Below are 25,659 nucleotides of genomic sequence, written 5' to 3' on the forward strand. Positions count from 1 at the left end.
TAACATTCAATAAAAAGTTCAAGTATTCTTAACTCTTAAAATTGTAAGGAAAAAAAATTATGTATGGTCGATCTGAAAGGAAAGCTGAGAAAAAGTATGATCAACACTATCAAAATATGGAAAAGTATAATCAAAACTCCCAAAAGTTATACGTAACTCTGGCTCTATGGGAAAATCAAAATGTTCGGTAATTTTTACCAAAGCGTTTTGGTAATATTTCAAGTTAACAATAAAATAAGATTTTTTAATGTTTGTTAAATTTTGGTCAAAATTGGTAATTTAATCATTTCTTACAAACCTTATTATTCCGTAAAATTTACTATTCAGTTTCGTATATTTTACTAAATATATGGTGATAAGAACTATAATTTCGAAAAAAAGAATTTCCAGTAAACTGCTACAATTTGAATGCAAAATAAAAATGAATAAAATTAGGAATTAACTTTTTACGTCGTTATTAAATAATCCTTTTTGCGTGAAACATTTATTACATTTTTATATAACCAAAAACTAAAAAGGAATTTTAAAAACAAAAATGTTTTGAAGTTGCACTGTTAAAATTATTAGGTTTAAATTGTATTCCAATGGAATCGAGAGTAAATTCTGTACCAGAACAAAAAATGCTGGAATCTTTTGATTCATAAGTTTTTAATAATGATCTGAGAGGGTTGGGGAGCGCCAGCGAACAGGGGGCGAAGCCTCCTAGTATATATTAATACAGTTAGAAAAGTTGTTGTTGGTGTTGTTCATTTCGGTCGCACTAGAGCTGCACAATGGGCTATTGGCGACGGTCTGGGAAACATCCCTGAGGATTCTCAGGGATGATCAAAATTGTGATGGCATGTCTTCGGATCATCATGATCCGAAGACATGCCATCATAATTTTGATCCTCTGCACAGGGGATGGCACCCCCGCTTCGGTAGCCCGACGACCTGCATGCGAAGTCGAGCACTTTACGGTAAAACAGTTTAACGAGGACAAATACCGCTCACCCTCTGTCCCTACGCAGGCTGATCCAAGTGGTCACCCACCAGCACACTGGCCGTAGCCAGTGATGCTTGACTTCGGTGATCTGCTGGGAACCGTGTCTTAACGATCAGTCCACTGCGGGACCAGTTAGAAAAGAGGGGAACTTTTAATTCAATAAGTTTTAATGAAGAATTTGCTTATAGGAAGAAAAAAAAATAAAAATGATGGTGTGGCTATCGCGGGGGGTTGACTCTCTGATGAGGTGAACAGAGGGGATGTGCTCCTAATGTGTCAATGAGAAGGTATGATTGCTTGATTGAGTGTATCTAGATCACGATGGTTTTAGAATAAAAAAGGAATGAAATTTCACTCACACATATAAATAAAAATCTCATACATATAATGGAAAACATATAGTTAAAAATTTAATGGGTGACGAACAATTTGTGTGTGAAGTTAGAGCAATATCTTAATTTCATCGTGCCCTCCTTTCTTGCACAGTTACATCAATCTTAATATCTTCTGCCCAATAAATATATTTAATTGTATAAAGGAGAAACCAAAAATATTTATATGTAAAGAAGTAAAAAAATAGCTTGTTTTTATGGATGGGTGATCGTGTAAAGCTAAAGGTGGTGGCGCTAGTGGTAAAATTGCTCTTTCCAGACTTCCGGGTTACTGCTTCCGATATATTTTTACGCCGCAGATTGAAAAAACGCGCCATCATATTATTGCATCATATCTTTTGCAGTATTTCACATGTACCGAGTTCTTTCTTTCAGCCTTTAAACTTCAGCATTANTTAGTATTGTAAACACAAGTATTGTTAGCATTGTAAACATGAGTAATAAGTAATCAAATGCATTGTTTGCAAGAATCTCAAAATAGAATGATGCCAAATGGCTTTAAAATACAACTGAAACAGTAACCCGGAAATTTAGGCAGTCCCGAGCTTGCAGCGCTCCCTAGTGTAGAAAACACCATCCTTAATGGAAAACATATAGTTAAAAATTTAATGGGTGACGAATGTACATGAAAATTTAATGGGTGAACGTGTGTGAAGTTAAAGCTATATCTTAATTTCATCGTGACCTCCTTTCTTGCACAGTTACATCAATCTTAGTATCTTCTACCCAATAAATATATTTAATTGTATAAAGGAGGAAACCAAAAATATTTATATGTAAATAAGTAAAGAAATAGCTTGTTTTTATTTGATTATTTATGCTCTATGGATGGTGTTTTCTACTCTAGGGAACGTTGCAAGCTCGGGACTGCCTAAATTTCCGGGTTACTCTTTCAGTTGTATTTTAAAGCCATTTGGCATCATTGTGTTTTGAGATTCTTGCAAACAATGTATTTGATTACTTTTTACCTATGTTTACAAAGCTAACAATACTTGTGTTTACAATACTAAAAGTGTTAACACTAACGTAAGATGGTGCACAGCTTGCAACACGAACAAACAGTAATAAACAAATGGAAAGAGGCCAAATCAAGACTGCCAAAAAAGCGAGTTATTCAAAATCTAGCAACCATGTCACCTTTTTTAATAATAAATAACAAAATAACTAAAACACATTTTCACTCCAAACTCCCCAGAATTACGTAATAACATTAATATCTTATGAAAGACGGCAGATTTGAGCTTAGAAATTATCTAATTTATTTCTTTTACTGAAAACAAAATTATCCGTTTGAAAACATCGCCTATCAGAATAACATGTAGTAAGCAGCTGCAAACTTTTTAACCGGAACTAGAGTAGGTTCCGAGCTCGAGATTGTTATTGTTTACATTTCTATTGAAAACACTATCCTTTATATCGGTGGTTCCCTACTTATGAAATGGTACTTAGTTCCGCAATGGACTGATCGTAAAAACACGGTTCCCAGTAGATCACCGAAGTCAAGCATCACAGGCTGCGGTCAGTGTGCGGGTGGGTGACCACTTGGATCAGCCTGCGTAGGGACAGAGGGTGTGCGGTATTGGTCCTCGTTAAACTGTTCTACCGTAAATTGCTCGACTTCGCGTGCAGGTCGTCGGGCTACCGAAGCGGGGGTGCCATCCCCTCTGCAGAGGATCAAAATTGTGATGGCATGTCTTCGGATCATCCTCAGGGTTATTTCTCTGACCGTCGCCAATAGCCCATTGTGCAGCTCTAGTGCGACGTAAATGGACTACAACAGCAAATGGTACTTAAAAAAAGAAATTACGAGAAAACAAAATCATTTTTTTAACAATATTGTAATAAAATAAAACATAGTTAAAAAGTAATTTCAGAATGCGTTCACACTTCCCGTCTGAGTAAAATGCACATGCGCGTAACATGTAAACATGAACAACGATTACGCTACAACGTTGCCAAAATCAGCAAATAGGATTTATCTATTTAATTATTATTCTCCGCTGAAGCCGGCTAAAATTCATCTAAAGTTAGGCAGAAATAGAAAGAAGCTGGGTGATGTGGGGGAGTGACTGTGTTTGTTTATATTAGACACCAATATGCGGCTCTTAATTGTTTATTTGTTATAAAAGCAGGTGACAATTTTCGCAAAGAAATATTAGTGATATTCGATAATATACAAATGATAATATTACGCATTTTGGATATTGGTTAAAAATGCGGAAAAATTATGAAGCAACAATGCGTCACAGACAAATTATTCTTCTTATTCTTATAAGTGTTTTTGTATTATCGGTTGTGTTAGTTACAATTTCAGTACTCATTATTGCTCCAGGAATAAAGGAGACAGGTTGAATGAATAACCATATCACGCTATTCTAATTGATTTTATGTTTATATTAGTTGTAATATAAAATTTGTCAAAAATAATTTACTCTTATATTCTTTGTGAGAATTCCGCGAATCGCTTAATAAGATATTGAATTTTGTTAACAATATAAATTTATGTTACTTTATATGTCAAATAAACCTCTAATTATCTCTTGCTTAAGAATTTGATTGGGGTATTCTTAGAAAGTTTTGGAACAACAAGTAAAATTCAAGTGAAGTAAATGAGTAAAGCTAATTATTATTATTTTTTTTTTGGGGGAAGATGATCTGTGGTTGAATAATCGCAAAGTCTTGCCAATTTCGTGTTTTTTTATTTAAATGTTCAAGTAAATGAGTTCATTGCGTAATGAATTTTTTGTATGCATTTTAATATGTAATTAAAAAAAATAGATAAACATTTACGGAAATGAAGATTTACGCTACATTTTATTAAACAGATTTGCTTCATCTAAAGACCCATTTTTTTATTGATGCTGCAATGTAAGATCATTCCACTGTGTTATAAGCAGGACATCACATTTGAAATTAAAATATTGATATTGTTTTGAATGACTTTATTGGTATTTTTAGAAGAAATATTTTTGTGATTTTATTCTTAAATACAAAAATTGTTATATTTGATTATCTTTATGCACATTTAGCAATTTTTAATACAATTATCTCAAGTATCTTATTTGTTTTAAAAATTGACACAATTTAATGTTTCTAAAAATCACAAACCTCATCAATTAACCCATGCAAGTTATGCATTTGTTTATCCAGATCTATTTATATTTCTTTTTTAATAGTTCTTTTGTATTAATGGATTTTTATTGCTTCTCAGATGAGTATAAGGGAAAAAAGAATATCTTATTCATAATAGTTGATGATCTAAGGCCAACTCTTGGTTGTTATGGAGATAGAAGAGCAATAACCCCAAATATTGATCAGTTAGCATCAAAAAGTGTTCTATTTAAGAATGCATATGCTCAGGTAACACATTATGTAATACTATTTAATAGATTAATAATTATATCTACAAAGGGTAAAATATTTATTTTTTTTAGTTTTTCAATTTTCTAAAGATTTTTCCTCCTGAGAATAGTTTCCCCATTGAGTAAGCAACATGAAGGAAAAAACTATTTCTTTGTTCAGGAACTATACCATATTCATTTCAAACTACAAAGCCTACAGTTTAGAAGTGAACCCTTTTGGGATAGGAGTTACCAATGCAAACTTTGAGGCCAGGAGTCTCTTTCACGAGGTTCTTTGCAAACGCTGTGGGTTTTTTGCTGTTAAACCAAAATGACTGGAATATGAACATTCTTTAATACTGTGAAGTAGATAAACGATGTATACTGTATATATTTTTTTATTTATGTAGATACTTTGTTTAATTTAGTTTTTTTCTTGTTATAATACATTAACATAATTTCAGCTGTTTTGAATTCAATTAAATAGTTTTGATGCTCTGGATTGTAATGGTAAAATAAAAAATTTGATGTCTACAAGATCTAACTATCTATTAAAAACTGAGATGCGAACCCAAATACACAACGACTAAAAATTAAACTCTCCCACTTACTTTAAACAAATTCCATATTCTCGTTTTAAAGAGCTGTATTTAAATATGGAAACATTCCATTTCTTGTTTATAAATTAAAAACCACGTGCATGTGAGTCATATGTCTCTCATTTTAGGTAGATAGTCAAGTTTACATGTATCTCAAATCTTATGGATTTATAATGCTATCTTGTGTAAAAAAAAAGTAACATTATTAGAACAATCCAGAACACTGTCACAAATTTGTGCCAGCATTGACTAAATGAGAAATTGCTCTTTTATGGTGTCATCTCGACCTAGAAAGGAGAGCAATTCATGCTGGCACGTAGGCATGTCAATCGATATAAAGGGTTTGAAGGATAATAAAAGGCATAAGTTAGGGGTGCACAACCTATGGCTTGCGGGCCGTATACGGCCCGCCGACTATTAATATAGAGATTGCTGGAACTTCTCAATGCATTAAATTTTTTTTTAAAATTTGGTTTTAGCTTAAACATTATAAATTTTCTTTAATTAAAATATTTAATTGAAATTTATATTACTCTATAAAATGCATATATTTTTTGCACTTTCATTCTGTAAGCTTCTTTTTGATTAGAATTTAAATTCCCCCTCCATATATATATTTATATATATTTGTATCTATGGAGAATATATATTTAATAAATTAATTATTGTGAAAAATGGAAAAAAAAATGTAAGAAGAATTATTAAGTTTTTTTTTGGGTTTAAATAAATTTAAATAATTAAAAGTATTTTAATTTCCGTAAATATGCTATTAAGTTTACTGATAAAAACATTTAGTGCTTAGAACTTTAATGTTTAGGTAAAAATTATAATATTTGCGGCTAACATGACTAAATATGCATGAGGTCCTTCGTTAATCTACCTTCTGTGCAACTGGCCCCTCCACCCAAAAAAGCTGTGCACCCCTAACATAAGTAAAATATTTTGGTGTTATTAATCCTCTAAAAACCCATTTTTCCCCTGTTATTCAGCAGGAAAGTAAAGTAGTATGTTGAAGGAAAATTTCAATAAATTCAAAATACTTTAAAACATATTTTATTATTCATTAGCGTATTTTGCCCAAAGGTGTATGTATAATAATGGTGTATGTTTTATGTATAGTAATGGTGATGTTATAAATTAACAGTTGTTCATTGGCACAGAACCGTTAAAATTTGACTTGAACCACTGTAAAATAAGTAAGTGGGAGTCCTTTGGACCACCAATTTACATAAATAGATAGTAAGCTGCTTTTTTTTTCTTTTCTTAATTTTTGGTTTACTTTTCAGGTTAATGTTTTTGTCACATATTCCATCATAATTATGAACATAATGCATTTTCTGTATTATATTTTTTTCTTTAAATTCGCTTTATTAGACATTTTTATTGAAAAATTTAAAAGAGATGTGTAAAGGGCCCTGCAAAGAGAAATGTACTTAATATGTTATTCTGTATGCTATTCTTGTCCTTCAAATTGTCCATAAAATCAGAAAAAAAAAAACATCCATGCACATAATTTTTTTTATTAATATTCACCGAAAAGTTAAATTTCTGCTGTCTAATATACTGTCTTTTATAAATATCAAAAAAGTGTTTGTTTCTGAATATTTTTTCTATTAAGGTTTCTGATCAGGATGTCTGATGTAAGAGCTATGTTTTTCACAAAATCCATTATGAAAATAAGGGTAAACGCATACCTGCCAACTTTTAATCCTTTTGAGTATGATTTTCCTCAGTGGTAGTAAAATGGAATTTAAATTACAATTGTAGGCAGAAAAATATGCTGTATTTTGAAAAAGCTTATGCAGACTACCACAACAGTATTACATATTAATATATATGCTTAATTTTTTTTAAAGTAGTTGTTGTCAAAAAGATTATAAATTAAGTTCATAAATGCAAGGAATATATAGAAAGCATACATTTTATTACCACTTTAAATATAGAACTAAAATTTTACGCCAAATGCGTAAAAGTTGGAAGGTATGGTAAATGTACTTAGATTTAAAATTTAAATTTTTAAAATTCATTGTGGGTAAAAAAAGTAAATTTTTTTTTGCCTTGAAAAATATTTTTTAGTGATATTCAATAGGATCTATCATAACAGTATAAATAAATAATAGTAATAAAGTCAGGACTACACCAGGAAAAAGAAAAATATTGTTTGGCCCTTCATATAGGCAAGATTGCAATTCACAAAGTGACAACTAAATAAAATAAAGTGGCCACCAAAAGAATTGTAATCATTCGCCACTCACTCACCACCATCTCTGTTTGTTATTTGACTCCTCATCTTAACCACTCTTTAATTCCTTGAAATGCACCTGCATAATGCTCTTAAAAGCATTTATGTTAATTAATTTCTATTTATTTTTTGATTGTTATATGGTAATGAATTTCTTATATGAATCTTTAAACAGGCTAAATTTAAGCATAATAAAATTCAATCCTAACTTTTTTTTTAGTCTATTTACATCAAAGGATTTTATTTCTTCATTATTGTCTGAGACTTTTTTTGTCTCTTTTTATTGGCAGTTTGTTTCAACATCTTTTCAGATGAGGCAAACTTTGTTTTTTTACTTAGGCTTTAAAGTAGAATTAATTATCAATAAAAAGAAACCACTCAAAGAGCAGGCTTGTTTCTTTGCTGAAAGATGAAATAGGAATAAAAAAGCGGGTGTAGTATTTTGTTTTTTGGGCACTCTTATCAAATGACAATAAAGCAAAAAAAGAGGTAACAAAAATTGTAAATAAACCAATAAAAGTAATATTTCCAAAAAGTGTTTAATTATTAAAAAAATAAAAAATCACAGTATTGATTGAAGGTTAACATTTATCTGAAAAAATAGAAATCGAAAAAGGCAAATACAAAAGATAAAACATGAAAAAAAAAGAATGAACAATGAAAGAATACAGCGATAAATAAAGCAGAGAGCAGCGATTGCAGAAACTTTTAATATTTTATATTTATTAAGAGCTTAATTTTTCATATTTATTATATTTCATTCTGATGCAGAAGTTTAAAATTGATTATGATAAAAATCAAACCTATTATGTAATTTTTTTTCTTTTTAATTATAAATTGTTCCTTGTTTTTATTTAAATTAATAAACATAATATGCTAATAATCCGAATATTTTTTTAATAATATCTTATAATATAAAAACATTTTTTTTTAAAATTAAAAGAAATAAATATTTTTTCAACAATTTAGAAGCAAAATCATGATTAAGATACTTTTAAGACAAAAAGTGGCCACCAATAAATTTATTTTTGTTGCCACCAGATAAATTTACCAACCTTGTGCTCCAGGGATTTGTAAAACAAATTCGTTTTCAGATTTCTTAAAAATTAAAATAAAATCATTTTTAATATAAACTTTTTACCATTTATTTTTCTTCCATAAAAACTGCCCTTTAAAAATGTTACAACTGTTAATATTTTTTGGAAATTCCTGCCCAAAACAAAGTTGAAATAAACTGAATGTGTAACAAATGTTTTCTATCTTTTGGGGTACAAAACTTTCCGAAAAGCTCCTTATTTTAAGTGCGGACAGTTATTTAATAAAGGCTTCTAAAGAGATGGTTCATTAGAACAGGTTTGTGTAGCTGAATATTAGCAGCAACTACAGATCAACCCTTGATTACAAAAAGGGCAACATTTGCCACCAAAAGTTTTGGCATTAGCAGCCACATGAATCTATTTCACTATGATGTGCAGTTCAGCTGTGCATTACGATTGTAAAATATGCTAAAAACTTTTTTAAAGTTAAATTTAAAAAGCCAAAATGATATTTGTAATTGATATAAACTAATATATTTATTCTTTAAGGCTTGTGTGTGTTATTGTTCTCTTTAAACTAAATATGCAGATTTTAATATAATTTTAATGATAGAATAACAAATATGTTAACAAAAAAAAAGTAAATTTTTTTTAAAAAAAAGTAAAATTTAATGAGTTAAAATATATTAATATTGAAAATTGGAAACAAATTTATTCCAGGCTTCTTTGTGGGGACCAGAAAACAAGTAAGAAAGTTAATTACATGGATAAATAATCTGTTGCTGAATTGATTTATTTAACTTTAACTTTTTTAATGAGTGCTGAGATAAAAAAAATCTTATCATATTTAAGCTCAAAATCAGAAACTTCATTTATTTTTAAAATATTTAATTAAGAAATATTGTTATGCACAAAAAATTGTTCTTTCCAAGAACTTTCTAAGTTATTTTCATTTCTTAAAAAGACTTACTCTCCTACCCGGATTGTCTACAAACTTATTGAAGCCTTCTAAAGCTTTTCAACAAAAGGGTAGATTTTCCTATTTTGGAAACTTTATGTTCCACACAATAGGCCATACATCTAAAAATGTCCTATAAAATTCTGTCATATATATATATANATATATATAAATAAAAGCTGTCTAAATGGTGATTAATATCAATGATTAAATTTTTGGTATCTGATTGGCAGCAGCAAACTTTATATATTATTTTCTATATACTTTTAGTGAATCCTCTCTTTCTTTCTTTTTTCTTTTTTGCACAATGTCTTAAGTTTAACTGTTAATATAACATTGATTTTTATAAAACAAGTGCTTTTTTTATTGTTTTTTAAATTTTTATCTTAGTGCTTCTGGTATTATAAAATTCTTTTTTACTTGACTGCTGCATATTATCTAAAATATTACATTTATTAACATACATTAGATTTATCAAAAAAAAAGCATTTAAATAATATTTTCTAAATTTCATTCTTAAGTTTCTGTTATTTTATACATTATAACTAAATCCTAATGATAGTTTTTAAATTTTTTTTTTTTAAGCAAGCTCTTTGCGGACCAAGCCGCACATCTTTATTGACTAGTCGTAGACCAGATAGTTTACACTTGTATGATGTTGGCAGCTATTGGCGAGATACTGTTGGAAATTTTGTTTCTTTGCCTCAGCATTTTAAGTTACACAGCTATGAAACTATCAGTGTTGGAAAAGTTTTTCATCATGGTAAATATATATATATATTTTTTTATTCTCATTATTAGTTGTTGCTTTATGTTAAGTAATTTTTTTCTCAATCTAAGCTCAATGAACCTGTATATTTTCCTTCCTTTCTTTTTTAACCAGCTTCTTATCGCTTGTGTATGACATTGTTTCTAAGGTTATTTAATTCTGTTTTTAAACTTTATTTTGGTCAATTATAATAGTGTGTAGTTTGGTTAATTATAAACTTTCGTCTTACATTAAAAAAAACACGCTATTTAATTAAGCATTTAATTTTATAAAACTTAATTTTGTGTGTTATTTTAGTACTATATGTGCACATTGTGAAATCTTCTCTTATTCAGCCCCAGGTTTTATTTCTTTCTTGTCGTTATTTAAAGAGAATTTGATCAATATAATAAATTTTTAAATAGGGTAAATATCTATTCAAATTTTAAAATATTATAATCACAGTGAGATGATTTTAAATATTAAAAAAATATTGGAAACTTAATTACAAGTTATATAAAAATAATTTTCATGTCCTACATAGCTGACAACTTTTACGGATGTTGAGAAAAATGTTTCTTAGCGGTAGTTTAATCAGAAAAGGCTTCCCATGATCATAAGCTTCCCACATCTATCTTGAGCTAAGCAACTCTCTGTCAAATCACATGCATTTACTGGAGACAGATGTTAACATGTTAAACTGATTTACTAATGATAATTGTGCTAATTGACGCATAACTAAGTTTGATCTAGTGTCTGAAAAATCTTATGGTTAAATTTGAATTAAAATTTTTTTCAAATGTGTTTAATTTTGTTTAAATTTTTTCATTTTTAGGTATTGTTTCTAACAAAACTGATGATTATCCATATAGTTGGACAAATTATCCACATCGACCTCCAACTCAAAAATACAAAATGGCTCCGGTATGTTGAATTAAAACAACATTTCATTTATATGGAATATTATTTCTGTAGTGTGTTATTTCTGTTGAAACTTGATAATTCTAAATAATAAGTGGTCAAAATTTTAATTGGCAATAAATTCTATTTGAAAGAAAAGTGTTAAAATTTGATTGTAACAATGTGGAAGCAGTTAAAATTTATATTGTCATTCACCACAAAACTCCTGTTAATATTTGAGTGTTCTAGCTAGTCAGAAAGTTGGCATGGTTTCATGTATGGGTTTTGCTTGCACTCTCATTTAATTATATGAACTTCGCTGGCTCCATAGGCATAGAATGTCTATCTTCATGTTTAATACAAAATAAATGCCGATAGCTTAAAACTAAGAAAACTAAGTGTAGTAAAACACAAAGTACACACTTTTTTTGTTGCTTTAAACAAAATTACTCCTTGAGAAGAGATTCATGAATTGTAATGTATTAATGTTATTTGAAAGAATTCTTTGGTAACTTTTTTTTTGTCCACAGACATGACCTATAGCATAGGCATGACTTGAGTACTGGCATTTAAATTGAAATTATGTGTTTATTAAAATGTATAGTTTGTATGGTATATTATATACATTCTCAATCAAAAATGTTACTTATAAGATTCTTTAATTTTTTTTGTTGACTGCAAGTCTGATATGTGGGAAACGGTTGGCTGTGACAGTCCATCAACATAATTAATCACTGTTTGTGGGTAAATTTTGAACATTAAATTTAATATTTTTTTTAAAACTTACAACTTTAATGTATTTTATAAACTGTTGAAGCCCATAGATATTAATTTTAAAAATTATAATTTTTATTATGACTATCAGGTTTTCTGCAAATGATCCTACTACAGGGTTCGTGTGCACCAGATATATTAGATAAAACGGCCAGGGACCACAAGATTACACATAAAGTCAGGGAAAATGTAATTTTACCCCAAAGCCAAGCATTAACCAGGAATTTAACATCCTATCAATTTGCAAAAATTCACTTCACCGTTTTTGATACTGTAATTTAAGCTTGCGCTATCGAGAATTAAAATAAAATAATCAGATTTTTTCCCCGGAATGAGCGACATTTGGTGTAAGTTCAATATTCTTCTGTTATTCTTAACTGTTTTTAGAGTGTTGTCAATTGGATGTTCGAGTTAAGGAACTTCATACACATTTATTTTCAAATGTTTTTTGTCTTAAAAGTATTGACATGTTAGATTTTTTTTGTTGTTTAAATCCACTTTCATTTCTCAGTTTTTGTTAGCTTTGATTTATTATGACAAATTATTATTATCATTTTCAAGTTTTGCCTGATGTGAAATCACATCTGTTTCGTTAAGAATCGTCTGTGTTTGTAAAGAAATAAAAGCAGAAGGTTGTTTATTTATATAGTTATAAGCATTATTATAGTTATAAGCATACAATTATTTATTACTAAAAGTAAACAATTATTTTATAAAGCAGATAGCAGCTTTCTCTTTTTACAAGTGTTATCACTATGTTTTGAATTTTTTTTTCTGTTCACAATAAATTTCGTTCTTCATAAATAAATTCTTCTTTTGCATGAATTTTAATGTAAAGATTTTTTAAAAATTCTGTTGATCTCATTACATCCTGCCTTGTCCTGGGTTTCAATGTTTATGTTAGCACATCTTTTAACTATCCTTTCTGTCTGGTAATTTTCAATTTTTTTTTTACTGGATTTGATTAATTTAATAATTCTAATTTATTTAATTAATCAATAATTATCAATCAATAATTAATCAATAATAATCAATTATTAATCAATAATAATCAATCTTATTTGGTTTTATTTAGTTTGTTATAATGTGGCTTAACTTCAATTAAATGAACAATTTGAGGTTTGAGTTCAATTAAATGAATTTTTCTTACCTTTCAGAGAGGAAATAAATTTTTTGTTCACATTAAAAGTGAAATATTTTCCAAGTGTACTGAAATTCCAGCATTGAAATTAAGCATACTCATGTTAAAAGTATTTTAAAATATTATGTATGCATATAATTTGAGGGGGAATCGAAAATTAGTTCACATTAACTGTATCTGTTGAAGGCATATACATTATGTCATATGTATTTTGTTGAAGACATATACATTATGAGCCATTACTTTATTGATTAAAAAAACAACAAGTAACTAGGAATAATTAATAAAATTCCTAGAAAATGTACTTCCAACTATACAAAATTGATTATGATTTTTGAATTGGTATTCATCACGAGAAAATTGGTGGCATGTCAAAAAAATTGGGAACCAAACATGCATTTCTTAATTGAAAACTTTTATTTTGTTTTTAAAATATATTTTAAAGTTTTTAAAAGAGAAGTTTTATATTTACAAAAGTTCTGTATCTACAAAAAATAGATTTAAGGAAAATGAAATTTGTATCATAATTAATAAAAGAAACATAGTTTCAAAATAAGTTTGTGTGTCAAGGAACAATTTTAGTCTACTAGTTGCAGTTTTTTTTATTACTATAGTGAATGAAGAATGTATTTTTAGAATGTATTAATATTTAGAGAAAATGTGTACTTGTATGTATAGGTCTGTCCATCACCATCCAATGGTCATATGAATTTGATATGTCCTGTTGATGTCAATGAGCAACCATTAAAAAGCTTACCAGATATTGAGATCACTGATTATGCTATTCAGTACTTAAAAAACAAATCTCAAGGGAGCCACAATGAGGAGTCACCTTTCTTTCTTGCTGTTGGATATAACAAACCTCATATACCATTTAAATTTCCTAAAGAATATCTAGGTATCTATTTATTTATTCCCCTATAAAACATTTATGGATCCTTCAATTCTAAATATATTATCATTTCATGATTATAAGTAATCCATTCCTTTTAAATTTAGCTTTTTCATTTTTCACGTCAAATTCAAAAGTAATTCTTTGCAATTTTAAGAATAAAATTTATTAGTTTAAACATTTATGTTTTAATTTACTTGAATTTTATTAATATTTTAATAAAAACAACAGAACTATATTTTTTTCCGGATTTTGCAGAATTTATGTTAAGGGATTTAATATCACCATTAAAGTTTTGGGATTTCATGGTTAAAAAATGAATATACAATGACAGCCACTTATAAAATCAGAGGATTTAAAAATTATGAAACTGGGATTGTGAAGAAATCCAAATGAAAATTACTTATTGTTACACCAGAAGGGTGACATGAATTTCGATCAGTGAGAACTGCCTCTAACTTGAATCTCAATCAGTGAGAACTACCTTGTGAGAGAAGCAGAACAGTGGAAAAGAGCCCTAAGACAAGTAGAAAGACTTTTTCTAGAACTGTTTTTCAGGTGTGGCAACTGCGGCTGGGAGAGATTGATTGTTGAACAAAGAATGTGTGGGTGAGATTCTTTTGGAGTTTTCATGAGGATTAGGGGGCTTGCCCCCCTAATTCCTGCAGAGAGAGTTTGCAGTATTGCCTGAATGTGGTAGGCAAGAAAATAATTTCTACTCAGATGCAATGAGTTTTCCTTGTGTTTTATATCCATATACATCGAATTGAAAAATTGAAACCAATTTTATAGAATTGTAAAATTCTTTTCTTCAAGATGTGGTGTTTGCACCACTATTTTTAGTGTTGTTTGATTCCTCCAATAAATTATGTAAGTTATCTTTAATTTTGATTCTGTCTTTCTTACTAGAGCCATGTTATTTTTTCTAAAATATTGTCTTTCACTAGGATTCACTATTCTTTTTTAGCTTCCGCTATATATCTTTTTTTAGATCACGCGCCGGTCTTATATGCACACGTGCCGGCAGTAATTATCTTATAGCTTAATTCATTTTTCTTGATTGAATTATTTCTTTTCAGTTACCTGCTTGATTTAGGTAAGAAAGTAAGATATGTAATTTATAATATAGTGATTTATTTATCACTTAATTATTAACTTGCTCGAGTTAATTCCAGCTTGTTTCTTGTATCTTGGATACATCATGTGCAAACACACATGCTTCCCTTATATTTTATCTATGTTTATTTATCTCAACAAGCTATATCACTTATGAATTAAGAAAAGTTATAGAATTCCTATCGTCATTAAATGCTAATGATCATCACTCATTCTTTAAGGTAAATCTATTTTCAACATGTCAGAAAAGCATTTAAAATGAACTTTGCAGCAAAGAAAAGGAAATATTGAAAGTTACAAAAACTTTTATGAACTTTCAAACCGTGCTGAGTATTAATTTGTTAGTGAAATGTGCTGATATTTTATAACCCCTCTGTAAATAAGTAAAAAATACTTTGCTAATCTATAATTAAAATGTCAAATATAAATTCAATAAAAAAAAGTATATACTAACTGGTTAGCTTTAAGTTTGTTTGTGAAGTTTAAGTTTAAATGTTTTTTTCTTCTCATTATAGACATCTCAATTTATGAAATCAGCCACTTTAAAAAAACAAAAAAAGCAAACAAATGTTCTCTGAACAGACAAGATTTTCATTGGTGGCTGACACTGTATTTTGATACTCCAGATACAGGGCTTAGAATTAATGTTGGTTTCTGTAAGTTCGGGAGTTCTAAATTTAAACTCGAACCTCTGTAAAATAATTATCAGAGGTTGTCCAGACCAGCAATCGATGGTAAGCTGTTTTGGTCTGCACGTTTGTCTGAAATAGCATGTTTTATAATAACGTTACAAAATATATTTTTTCTTGTATCTTTCCTGTCATTCTTAATTGCTTATTATATGTACACATTAGAGACATGTTAACTGACCAGTGAAAATGTGTATGAACTAGTAATACCTTTTAATTACTGGTCCTCCGGACCAGTGATCAAATTTTCCTAATTTCTACTCCCTCAGATTTTAAATTAGTATTTTTGAACTCCGTGTTATGATACAATGTTTCTTGAGCAAAACATATTGAATGTACAACTGTCACTTTGTAATAAAGAAAACATTTTTACTGAAAACTGAATTGAACATCAATTCAAATAAGTTTTCAATAAAATTTTTTTCCTTATTACAAAGTGACAGTTGTACATTCAAAATGATTTGCTCAAAAAACAGTGTATCCTCTGCTCCTGAGCATGTCCTTTTATAGGTTTTTGAATAAAATTGCTCTAAAAAAATTAAAAATAGGTTGTATTTTTTTGCCAACAATTTTCTTGTTTGCTTTCTAACAATTAAAATTTGAATGAAAGTATGATTAAAAAAATGTGATTTGGACTTAAATGGTTTAACATATAAATTTTTTGTTTTATTTTAATTAATCAAAAAAATCTGCAAATCTACTTTAATGATATTTATAGGAAAGCTTTGGCAAAGTGTGAAAAACAATAAAATCTTGGAAAAAAGTTGTTTACTGAATTTAGAACTGAATATGACTAATCTTTAGTTCTAAAATTATTTTAGACTGCGTCTTAATCAATGAATATCTTTTTTTATTTAGCCATTATGTTTTACAATTGCACCAAATCCTATTTTTATAAAATTTTTTACAATTTTATAAATTTAAATCAATGTTGCTTGATTGTTCTCTGATGTACTTAATTTATATTATTTGTCTCCTTTAGACTTGTATCCAATTAACACAATGGATTTGGCCCCGAATTACACAAAATCTAGTAATTTACCTGACATTTCATGGAACCCTTGGACGGATATTCGAGAAAGAGATGATGTTTCGAATTTAAATGTCACTTTTCCTTATGGACCTTTACCAGAAAATTTTCAGGTATTACTTTTTAATTTTTTGATAGATAAATTTCATGTTTTTTTTTAATCGCATTTTTTAAATGAGTAAGATTGAAAAACAAAAGAAAAATGTTTTGGCCTGTGATATCACTGTACTTCAGCTTGCTTCCTCTTAATGTAACTATCAACATATTTTTTTTTTAATTTCTAAAATTATTTCTAGTATATTAATAGTCAGGAAAAAGAAACTAAATATAAAAGATAACACACTACAAATATTGTATTCTATTTTGTATACTACATATATAAAACCATAACTATAAGATTTTTTTTATCGCTTAAATGTGTTTTTTTTCTTCGTAAAATTCACTGATGAAATATTTTGAAATTATTTAATGTATAGGGAAATGCTTAGCATTTAATAATTTTTTCTTTGTTATTTTGCATCCATCTATTTTTCATTCATTAACTGCCTCTCACACTTACTTACCACTTCTGTAATTGTCATTTAATCTTCAAGGGTTTATAATATAGTTAAATGTACTGTTATCATTTAAATATGAGATGTGGATTAATTTTGTTTCCAATTGATTAATTCATACCAAGAGAATATTTTGTTTAAACGGGACATTTCTAACTAAAATACTATTCTTTTGGTATATTTTCTTGCTTTAGAATAATTATTCATTAAATTAATTAAAATGTTAAAAATAAATTGAACAAATACTTTGACGATTTTGTCTTAACTTTCTACATGTTTTTGACCTAATGTTACTAATATGGTATTTTGTGCACCCTGTTTTTGTCATAACGTTCCAGTTTAATCTTTCCATTTCCTTTTGTTTTTTGATATTACATTTTGATCTCTATGCCTTGCCTGCATGTTTGTAAATTGCAAATATTGCCAGCATACAAAGAGAGATTGAGAAGCAAATAGCATTCAAACAGGTCAGGAAACAAAATCAGTTTCCAAAATACTCTTTGGAAGTGAAATATTTTATAGTGAAAATAAATTCAGTAACTATTGCGTAAAAAAATATGCGAATTCACGATTCTTTTTAAAATTTACTTTAAATTAATTTGCATGGTTGTCTACACCTTTAGTACATGAAGTTATTTTTTTGATACTTTATTGAAATAGTTTTTTTTAATTGCATGTTTTGACACTTTTATGAATATTCTTTGTTCTTATAATTTATCTGAAAATATTCAATTTTCATTGACCGTAACAACGCTGATCAGTTTTCTTCTCATGAGAAGTTAGACTAATTTTTTTATAAATCCACTCAGTAAATGAAGACAGTACATTTTTCTTGAGAAAATTAGATAAAATAAGAGTGATAGAATGGAAGGTAAAATGAGATGAAATTTATTGAAAATTTTTATCTTATATTGGTGAAGCATGAATGCATTTATGTCTCAATTTATCTACTTATCAGGGAGGAAACTTTATAAGTGTCCAAAAGTTTATTTCCTTTCAAGTTAAGATGAATATTTTACGCAGTTAATTTAAATTTTAATGACCCAAAACCTAGTTAAAATAAACACCAAATAAAGGAAAGGCTAATTTGTGTTGTGCTATTCCAAAAAGTGTATAGAATATTTATAAAGCAAAGTATAGAATATTTATGAAACTAAACAGAATAAATAATGTCTTTTTATGTGAATATTTTCTGTGCTGTTTAGCTTTATTCAAGCAACTAAAAATGCATGAGTTTTTACACATCAGAATTTTTTTTACATATAGTTAATACGAAAAATTAAATAAGTAATAAAAAAGTTAGTAAACATAATAAATTTTTTATGTTTTAGAAACTAGCACGTCAAGGTTACTATGCTTCTTTATCATACATGGATGATCAATTGGGAAAACTATTGAACACTTTGGAAGAGACTGGGTTTGCTGCTCATACAACAATTGTTTTGATTGGGGATCATGGTATGTTGATATTTTTGCTGTGAATAATGCCTAGAAAGTTTAATACTTTAGAATCAGATTTGAATAATATTTAGATAGGTCTACTCAATGTGCCACATTCAAACTTAAAATCTCGATCTTGTTTTAGAATTTTTTTTCTTTTTTTACAAAGGGTTCAAATTTATAAGTATGGAAGATGTAGTAGAAAATTCTTGGTACAATTTTGTGTTTTAAAATGATAAGTAATCAAAAGTAATCAAAAATCTTTTGAGTAATCAAAAATTGTAATTGTTGATCAGTTCAAATCTCAAAGAAAAAATTTACTTCCAAAATGTTGACAAAAAGTTATACAAAAAATCTGAATTAAATGAGGGGTGGGGTGCTTAAAAAACCAGATGTTTTAAACAAATATAAAAATGACTAGGAGAAAATGGAAAATTTAGCTCCCTCAATTTTTTACCATCAAATTCTTCTTTATAATTTTTTAAATTTTATTTATTTATTTTTGTATAACTTTTTTTTAAAAACGATAAATAAATTGAATTTATACTGAGCTAACCACATATTTTCTAAGTTAACTAAAGTGTGTCAACTGATTATATTCGATCTTTAATTTATTTTTTGTTATTCAATATTTTGTAAGTTTTTAAATTTTATGATTATGTAAGTTTTTGTATGATTTATAAGAAAAGTTAATTAGATCTAGTTCCTTTTTATTAAATTTCACAACTTTGTAAGCCCTATTATCTGTATAATTTAAAAATGTTATATTATGGAGGAGGTGCATGGAGACAGCTTTGGCCTCTGACAGGCTGTAGTGTTGAAGAAGAAAACTCTTATTATGACTATTATAAAATTTTTTAAAATTTCATGAATTTTTTTAGCATATTATGTATGCATACATAGATGAATTTAAAATGTATTGTATGTTTGACTGAAATTAGTACTTTTTTTAACATTTGTAATATAAATATGAAAATACAGTTGACTCGCATTATAACGACCGCACCGGGACTGCCCCAATCTGGTCGTTATATCAAATGGTCGCTATATCAAAATGAGCAAATTTCCTTTGAAAATTGGTCACATAATGGTTTTAAACGTCATAATGTATGCATATACTATTTGTGGTATACATGTTATAAACCAAAAAAGGATAGGATACATACATTAATAAAACATGATGACATTTTAACAATTGAATTACAGCTGTTAACAATTAAGAATTTTATTTTAAAGTACAGATTAAAAAACATAGTATGACAAAAAAAAATCTGGTTTCTAATGAATGAATTTTTTGATGTACATAATTTGCGGTATATATAAAGAATTTTTTTTTATGTACATAATCTACAGTATTATAAAGAAGAGTAAACCGAGGAACATAAACGAGGCTTCATTAGACGAAGACATAAATTTTTTGATGTGCATTAATTTGTTGAAGTTACATGTTTTAAATTTTTGTAAAAAAAATTGGAAATTGAAGTTTGTCGTAATTTTGAGCTCTGGAAAAGCGCTATTTCCAAACTGTTAATTTTCTCCAAATGATCATCTGAATTTAGGTCAAACTCAAAAAAATCCCTTAGTGTGTTTATTGCTTCTGCAGCTTGTTTAATTGAAGGCCTTTCCTTCGGCAGAACACTAATTTCCTCGTCGGATGAAGCCTCGTCCATATCTTTATTTAACAATCCGTTTAAAATCTCCTTCTCTGTTAACTGCTCTGTACATTGTACATCATCCTCGGCCTTTGCATATTCGTCAAAGTTGTTCATGGCATCACTCAAATTTACATACCAGGAAAATTCCTTCACTATTTCATCGTCTAGGTCAAGGTCATCTAAGTGATCCATGTCCTCGCCACACGGATTTTCCTTTTTACAAAATCCTGCTGATCGGAAAAAGTTCTTAATGGTGTTTACTGAAACTTCTTTCCAAGCGATTTCTGCAGTTTGTAGAGCAACCAGCAGATCAACGTCAAATTTCATGTTGTTTTCCACATGAAATAAAATTTTGCGAATCAACATTTTCCTGTAGATTCTTTTGAAGCTGTGGATCACACCTTGATCCATTGGTTGGAACTCTGATGTTGCACTTGGAGGAAAGTACTCCACTTTTATCGCCTTAAAATTTTTAATTTCCTTTGAATGCGCAGTGCAATTGGCGACAATTATCAGAATTTTTCTGTTCTTTTGATGCATTTTTTATCAAGGATTCGAAGCCATTCTTTGAACAGCGAACCCGTCATCCAAACCTTCTTGTTGGCGCGATATGCCACAGGTAAAGATTTTACACCCTTAAAACAGCGGGGACGCTGCGAATTACCAACTACAAGCAATAGTAATTTCTCATTACCTGACATATTCTCTCCAAGCAGAACAGTTATTCTTTGTTTGGACCGCGTATTTCCTTTGCATGTTTCACCTTTAAAAACTAAAGATCTATCAGGTAAAAGTTTATAAAAAAGTGCAGTTTCATCTGCATTAAAAATATCGTCCTCACTGCAGTTTTCCGTAATTTTTTTAAAAGTTTCTTCCTTGAATATACGCACGGTATCTTTGTTTCCTGAAGAGCTTTCCCCGCATATTTTTTTGAACACTATTTCATGCCGATGCTTAAAGTTCTAAAGCCATCCATAGGAAGCTTTGAAGGATTCATTGGGATAGAGTTTAAAAAAAAAAAAAAACTGTTGCCTTTTCTTTTAAGGCATTTCCATCCAGAGGAATGTTCTTGCTACGCATGCCTTTCATCCAGTCTAAAAGGGCTTTCTCAAGAAGAGGGAATTTTCCATCTCTGAGTCGCATTCTTTCTGGTGCAGCATTTAAAATGGATTCTCTGTTCTTCACTATTGTGAACAGAGTGCTCTTAGGTATTCCAAATTTTTTAGTGATTTCAGTTTTAGGCATGAGTTTCTTGTCGATGCACTCTAAAATTTTTCTTTTCACATCAATAGATAAAGCACAATGTTTGGCTACTAAAGGTGGCATTTTTATCAAATGACAAATCAGCATGTTGAAATGCAAGCTTGCAACAGCACACTTTAATCAAATGCAAAAACCTTTTCCAGCTAAAAACAAAATGAAACTGAAAAGGAGAGGCAAAGGAAAGGAAAAGAGGTGGGGATGTGGGCAATGGGAGGGGGGGCAAGAGTAAACAAACTCACCCGATTTGACAGCTCGTACTCAATGCTCGATGACGTTTGTTGTCTACACACCCCCATACTATCCAACTGAAATCGCTTTGTCTTGACGCCGTGTGAGACCTTCGGATTCTAGGAAACAGGACTTAACAGAGGTGTGCTTGTTCAAGGTCAACCATTCAACCCCACTTTCCAACAGGAAGTTAGAAAAGAGCGGTGTTCAAATTCAGAGAGGGTCGTTATATTAAGAGTTGACCTTTTTTTACGGTCGTTATAGCAAGAGTAAAATAACGTTATCTTTTATGGATGTGAATTGGGACTCATTCACAGGGTCGTTATATCATGTTGGTCGTTCTATCACAGGGTCGTTATAACACGAGTCAACTGTATTAGCAATTTAAAGCGCACTGGCTGTATTGATTTCTTAAATATCTATTCTTTTAGGAATGTTTTATCATTATTTATAACTTACCTTTAATTAAGACATTACATGATTTTATGTGCACTACTACCTGAAATTGGTAGTTTAAATAATATTTTTTGCACTCTGGTCCTATCTAAGATTCGTGCAATTTTCTTAATTAGTCATTGAAAACTATAGTATTTTTCTTATCAAGGGAAGCCTGTCATGTAATTATGTTTTTATAAAGTATCTATTTATTGGAAACAAAAAATATTGTTAGAATTTTTGCTTTTATTTGTTTTTAGGCTGGTCACTTGGAGAACATCAAGAATGGTCTAAGTATAGTAATTTTGAAGTTTCTGTCCGAGTGCCATTGATTGTTCACATACCAGAATTGATGGAATACAAAAAGTCTCCTTTTCACTATATACCTGTTCTGGAACAAATTAAAAATAATGGATCTAGAATGGTTAAACCAAAATATGAAACCGAAGAACTCGTAGAATTGGTCGACCTTTTCCCCACCCTGGCTGCTATTGCAGTTCTCCCAGTTCCTCCACTCTGCAGAATTTACACAACTCCGTTCTGTTCTGAAGGTCTGAGTTTCTATTCTCTCATAAAACATTTAATTAAACCATCCTGGTTTGAGCTCCCATGGAAAACTGCTGTTTTTAGCCAATATCCTAGACCATCTTTAGTACCACAAAACAACAGTGATCAGCCTAAGCTGGAAGATATTAAATACATGGGCTATTCCATCCGAACAGCTCACTTCCGATACACAGAATGGGTAGATTTTGATAACCAACTGTTTAGACCTAACTGGACTGTTGTTTATGCTCGAGAATTGTATGATCATAATAACGATCCTTTTGAAGCAGAAAATATTTGTAAGAAAGACATTTGTGATGATGAGTATGAAAACACTGTTAAAGAACTTTCAAAGAAGATTAGAAAAGGTTGGCGCCACGCTATGCCTCCCAGTTATTTTGATAGTATAAGTCCTACTCGGTATTTTTAAATAGTGTTTATCATTTTTTTATAACTAAACTGAACGTTTTGTTGTTCCATGTGAGAAAATTTATTGCGAAAGTAATTATTTGTAAACTTTCATAAATTTCAAATTGCTCAAGGCATATTTTTTTTATGTGTGATATATTTGTTTATATATTTTGAATACGTTATATGTCTTCAGTTTGTTTTCTGGCAGTAGCATGAATAATTTATTGCTGGAAAGCTGACATCTAATCTAATATTTTTATGTGATATTTTTAGTATCTGAAAGCCAATGATATTTATTATAAATAGTAAGATATGTTTATTCTATTTATATTTGTTACTTTTTTAAAAAGAATTCTGAAAAGTTATTGAGATGATTTTAGATGGTTTTAGATTCTTTTAAACTATTGTTATTTTAATTATATTGATAATAATCATTGGTATAGACTTTTGATACTATATTTTTGTATCATTTATCTGAACAAGTCAAGCTGTTAAAAAGATGTATATTGTTGATATTTTATTGAAAATTTGTAATATATTTTATACATAATATATATCAGATTTTATGCATAATATATATCAGATAACATATTTTATTGTTTTAAATAATAAAATGTTGTCCATAGCAATTACAAAAAGAGAAAACAATATTTCTAAAATAAATAAAAGAAAAGATTATATTTAAAATATTAATATTTCTACAAAATTGTAATTTATAATTTGTTAGTGAATACATAGTAGTAATGTTTTGAAACAATTTGGTTATGTTTTAAAGTACATTTAAATGATTATATTTTTCATTATTTATGTTTTAAAAATAATTCGGCACAGTAAAATTTTATGCTTGATTCATTATTGAAATTTTCTGTTTTACTCAGTAACCTTTTTTTTAAAAAACTGAAATAGATGCACTGTTTCCAAAATTAAGCATATTTTTATACTTATGTTCAATGCAAAAGTAAAATTTTTTTTTTCACTTGGTAATAGAAAATAATATTAAATTCATTGCAAAATGTTTCCAAACAAAAATATACTAGATTTGAGGTTTATAAAATGCATATAAAAAGGCTTTTTACCACATTGTGTTAACTCTTAGCCCTTATTAAATTTTGTTTTAAGATATGTTTGTTTCTAAGGTTGTAATTTGTACTAATTTATTACACATATTGGCATAATCTATAACTTTTATTTTTTAAATGTCTCATATTTTTTAATACATTTTGCTTTAAATATTATAAATTAATAAGAATTACATTATTTTTTTTTATTTTGTTTATAAAAGATTTACTGTTTTTAATAATTTACTTTTGATAGTTTTTGAACTGGGCCTTTTAATAAAATTTTGCTTTAGTGGCAGGTTCTTTTTTTTGATGTTTAATTTATGTTTAAAAGTGTTAACTTTATTAATTTGTACTTTAAATAAATTTTAAAAATTTTTTTAATTAAGTTTTTTTGAAAACAAATTTAATCAAAACTCTCAAAGTGTAAGCCAAATCATCATATAAAAGCATACAAAATTTATTAATATATTTATAATTATTGTAAAGATTGTATTTTGTTTACTCATTTGCAAAATTTTAATATTTTATGATTTTTAAAAAATTAATTTTTATTCTTTGATAATTTCATATTTTACTTTACAAATGTACACATGGATGCATGCATAATTTTTCATTTTAAAATGTTGTAAGTTTATCATTAAAATATAACTATCAATTGTTAAAAAAATAGTTCAAAAACAAATTTTTTGAGCAGTTTTTCTTCAAATACACTTTTTAAAACTAATTACCATTGGTTTTTTAATGATTCCTTCATGAAGTAAAAAAATTTTTGGTCACAAGTATTAGTTGGATTTTCCTGTTTGGACAGATTTTTTTTTCCAATTAGTTTTGTTGATCTTAAGAACAGAAAAAATAATATCACTTGAGTTTGACTACTAGCTTAGTCCATTTAATGGATTGAGCACATGATATTTTTTAAATTATTCATACAAACTTTTGGGTGAAATTCACATTTTGTGTAATTTCTAAATTTTAATTTTAGATATTTCTTGTCAAAAGTGTCCCATTTACTGCAACATTCAACTTTATGTGTGTTTTTTTGTGCATGTTGATGACTGCTCATTAATGTGAACAGTTTGTTGACCACTTGGTTTTGCAGACTTTTGTCACCATTACCTAAATAAATAATTTCTATTTTGGCTCTTATTTATCATTCACTTTTTACATAGATTTGCCCCAAAAGCATGATTCAAATTGAATTATTAAATATTTTACTTAATCT

General features: G+C 28.5%; 1 protein-coding gene across 1 annotated transcript; it reads left to right on the forward strand.

Annotated features, from left to right (window-relative positions):
* The first annotated feature begins 3,405 nt into the window (after positions 1-3,405).
* On the forward strand, positions 3,406-25,583 carry LOC107441331 (iduronate 2-sulfatase). The gene is made up of 8 exons (XM_016054548.3): positions 3,406-3,724; positions 4,589-4,737; positions 10,140-10,317; positions 11,138-11,226; positions 13,796-14,015; positions 16,797-16,957; positions 18,730-18,856; positions 22,680-25,583. The coding sequence occupies exons 1-8, from the start codon at positions 3,592-3,594 to the stop codon at positions 23,393-23,395; spliced, it is 1,773 nt and encodes a 590-aa protein (XP_015910034.1). The 5' UTR covers positions 3,406-3,591; the 3' UTR covers positions 23,396-25,583.
* The last annotated feature ends 76 nt before the right edge of the window (positions 25,584-25,659 follow it).

This window comes from Parasteatoda tepidariorum, chromosome 4 (assembly GCF_043381705.1).
Source record: "Parasteatoda tepidariorum isolate YZ-2023 chromosome 4, CAS_Ptep_4.0, whole genome shotgun sequence".
In the NCBI taxonomy this organism is placed as follows: Eukaryota; Metazoa; Arthropoda; class Arachnida; order Araneae; family Theridiidae; genus Parasteatoda; species Parasteatoda tepidariorum.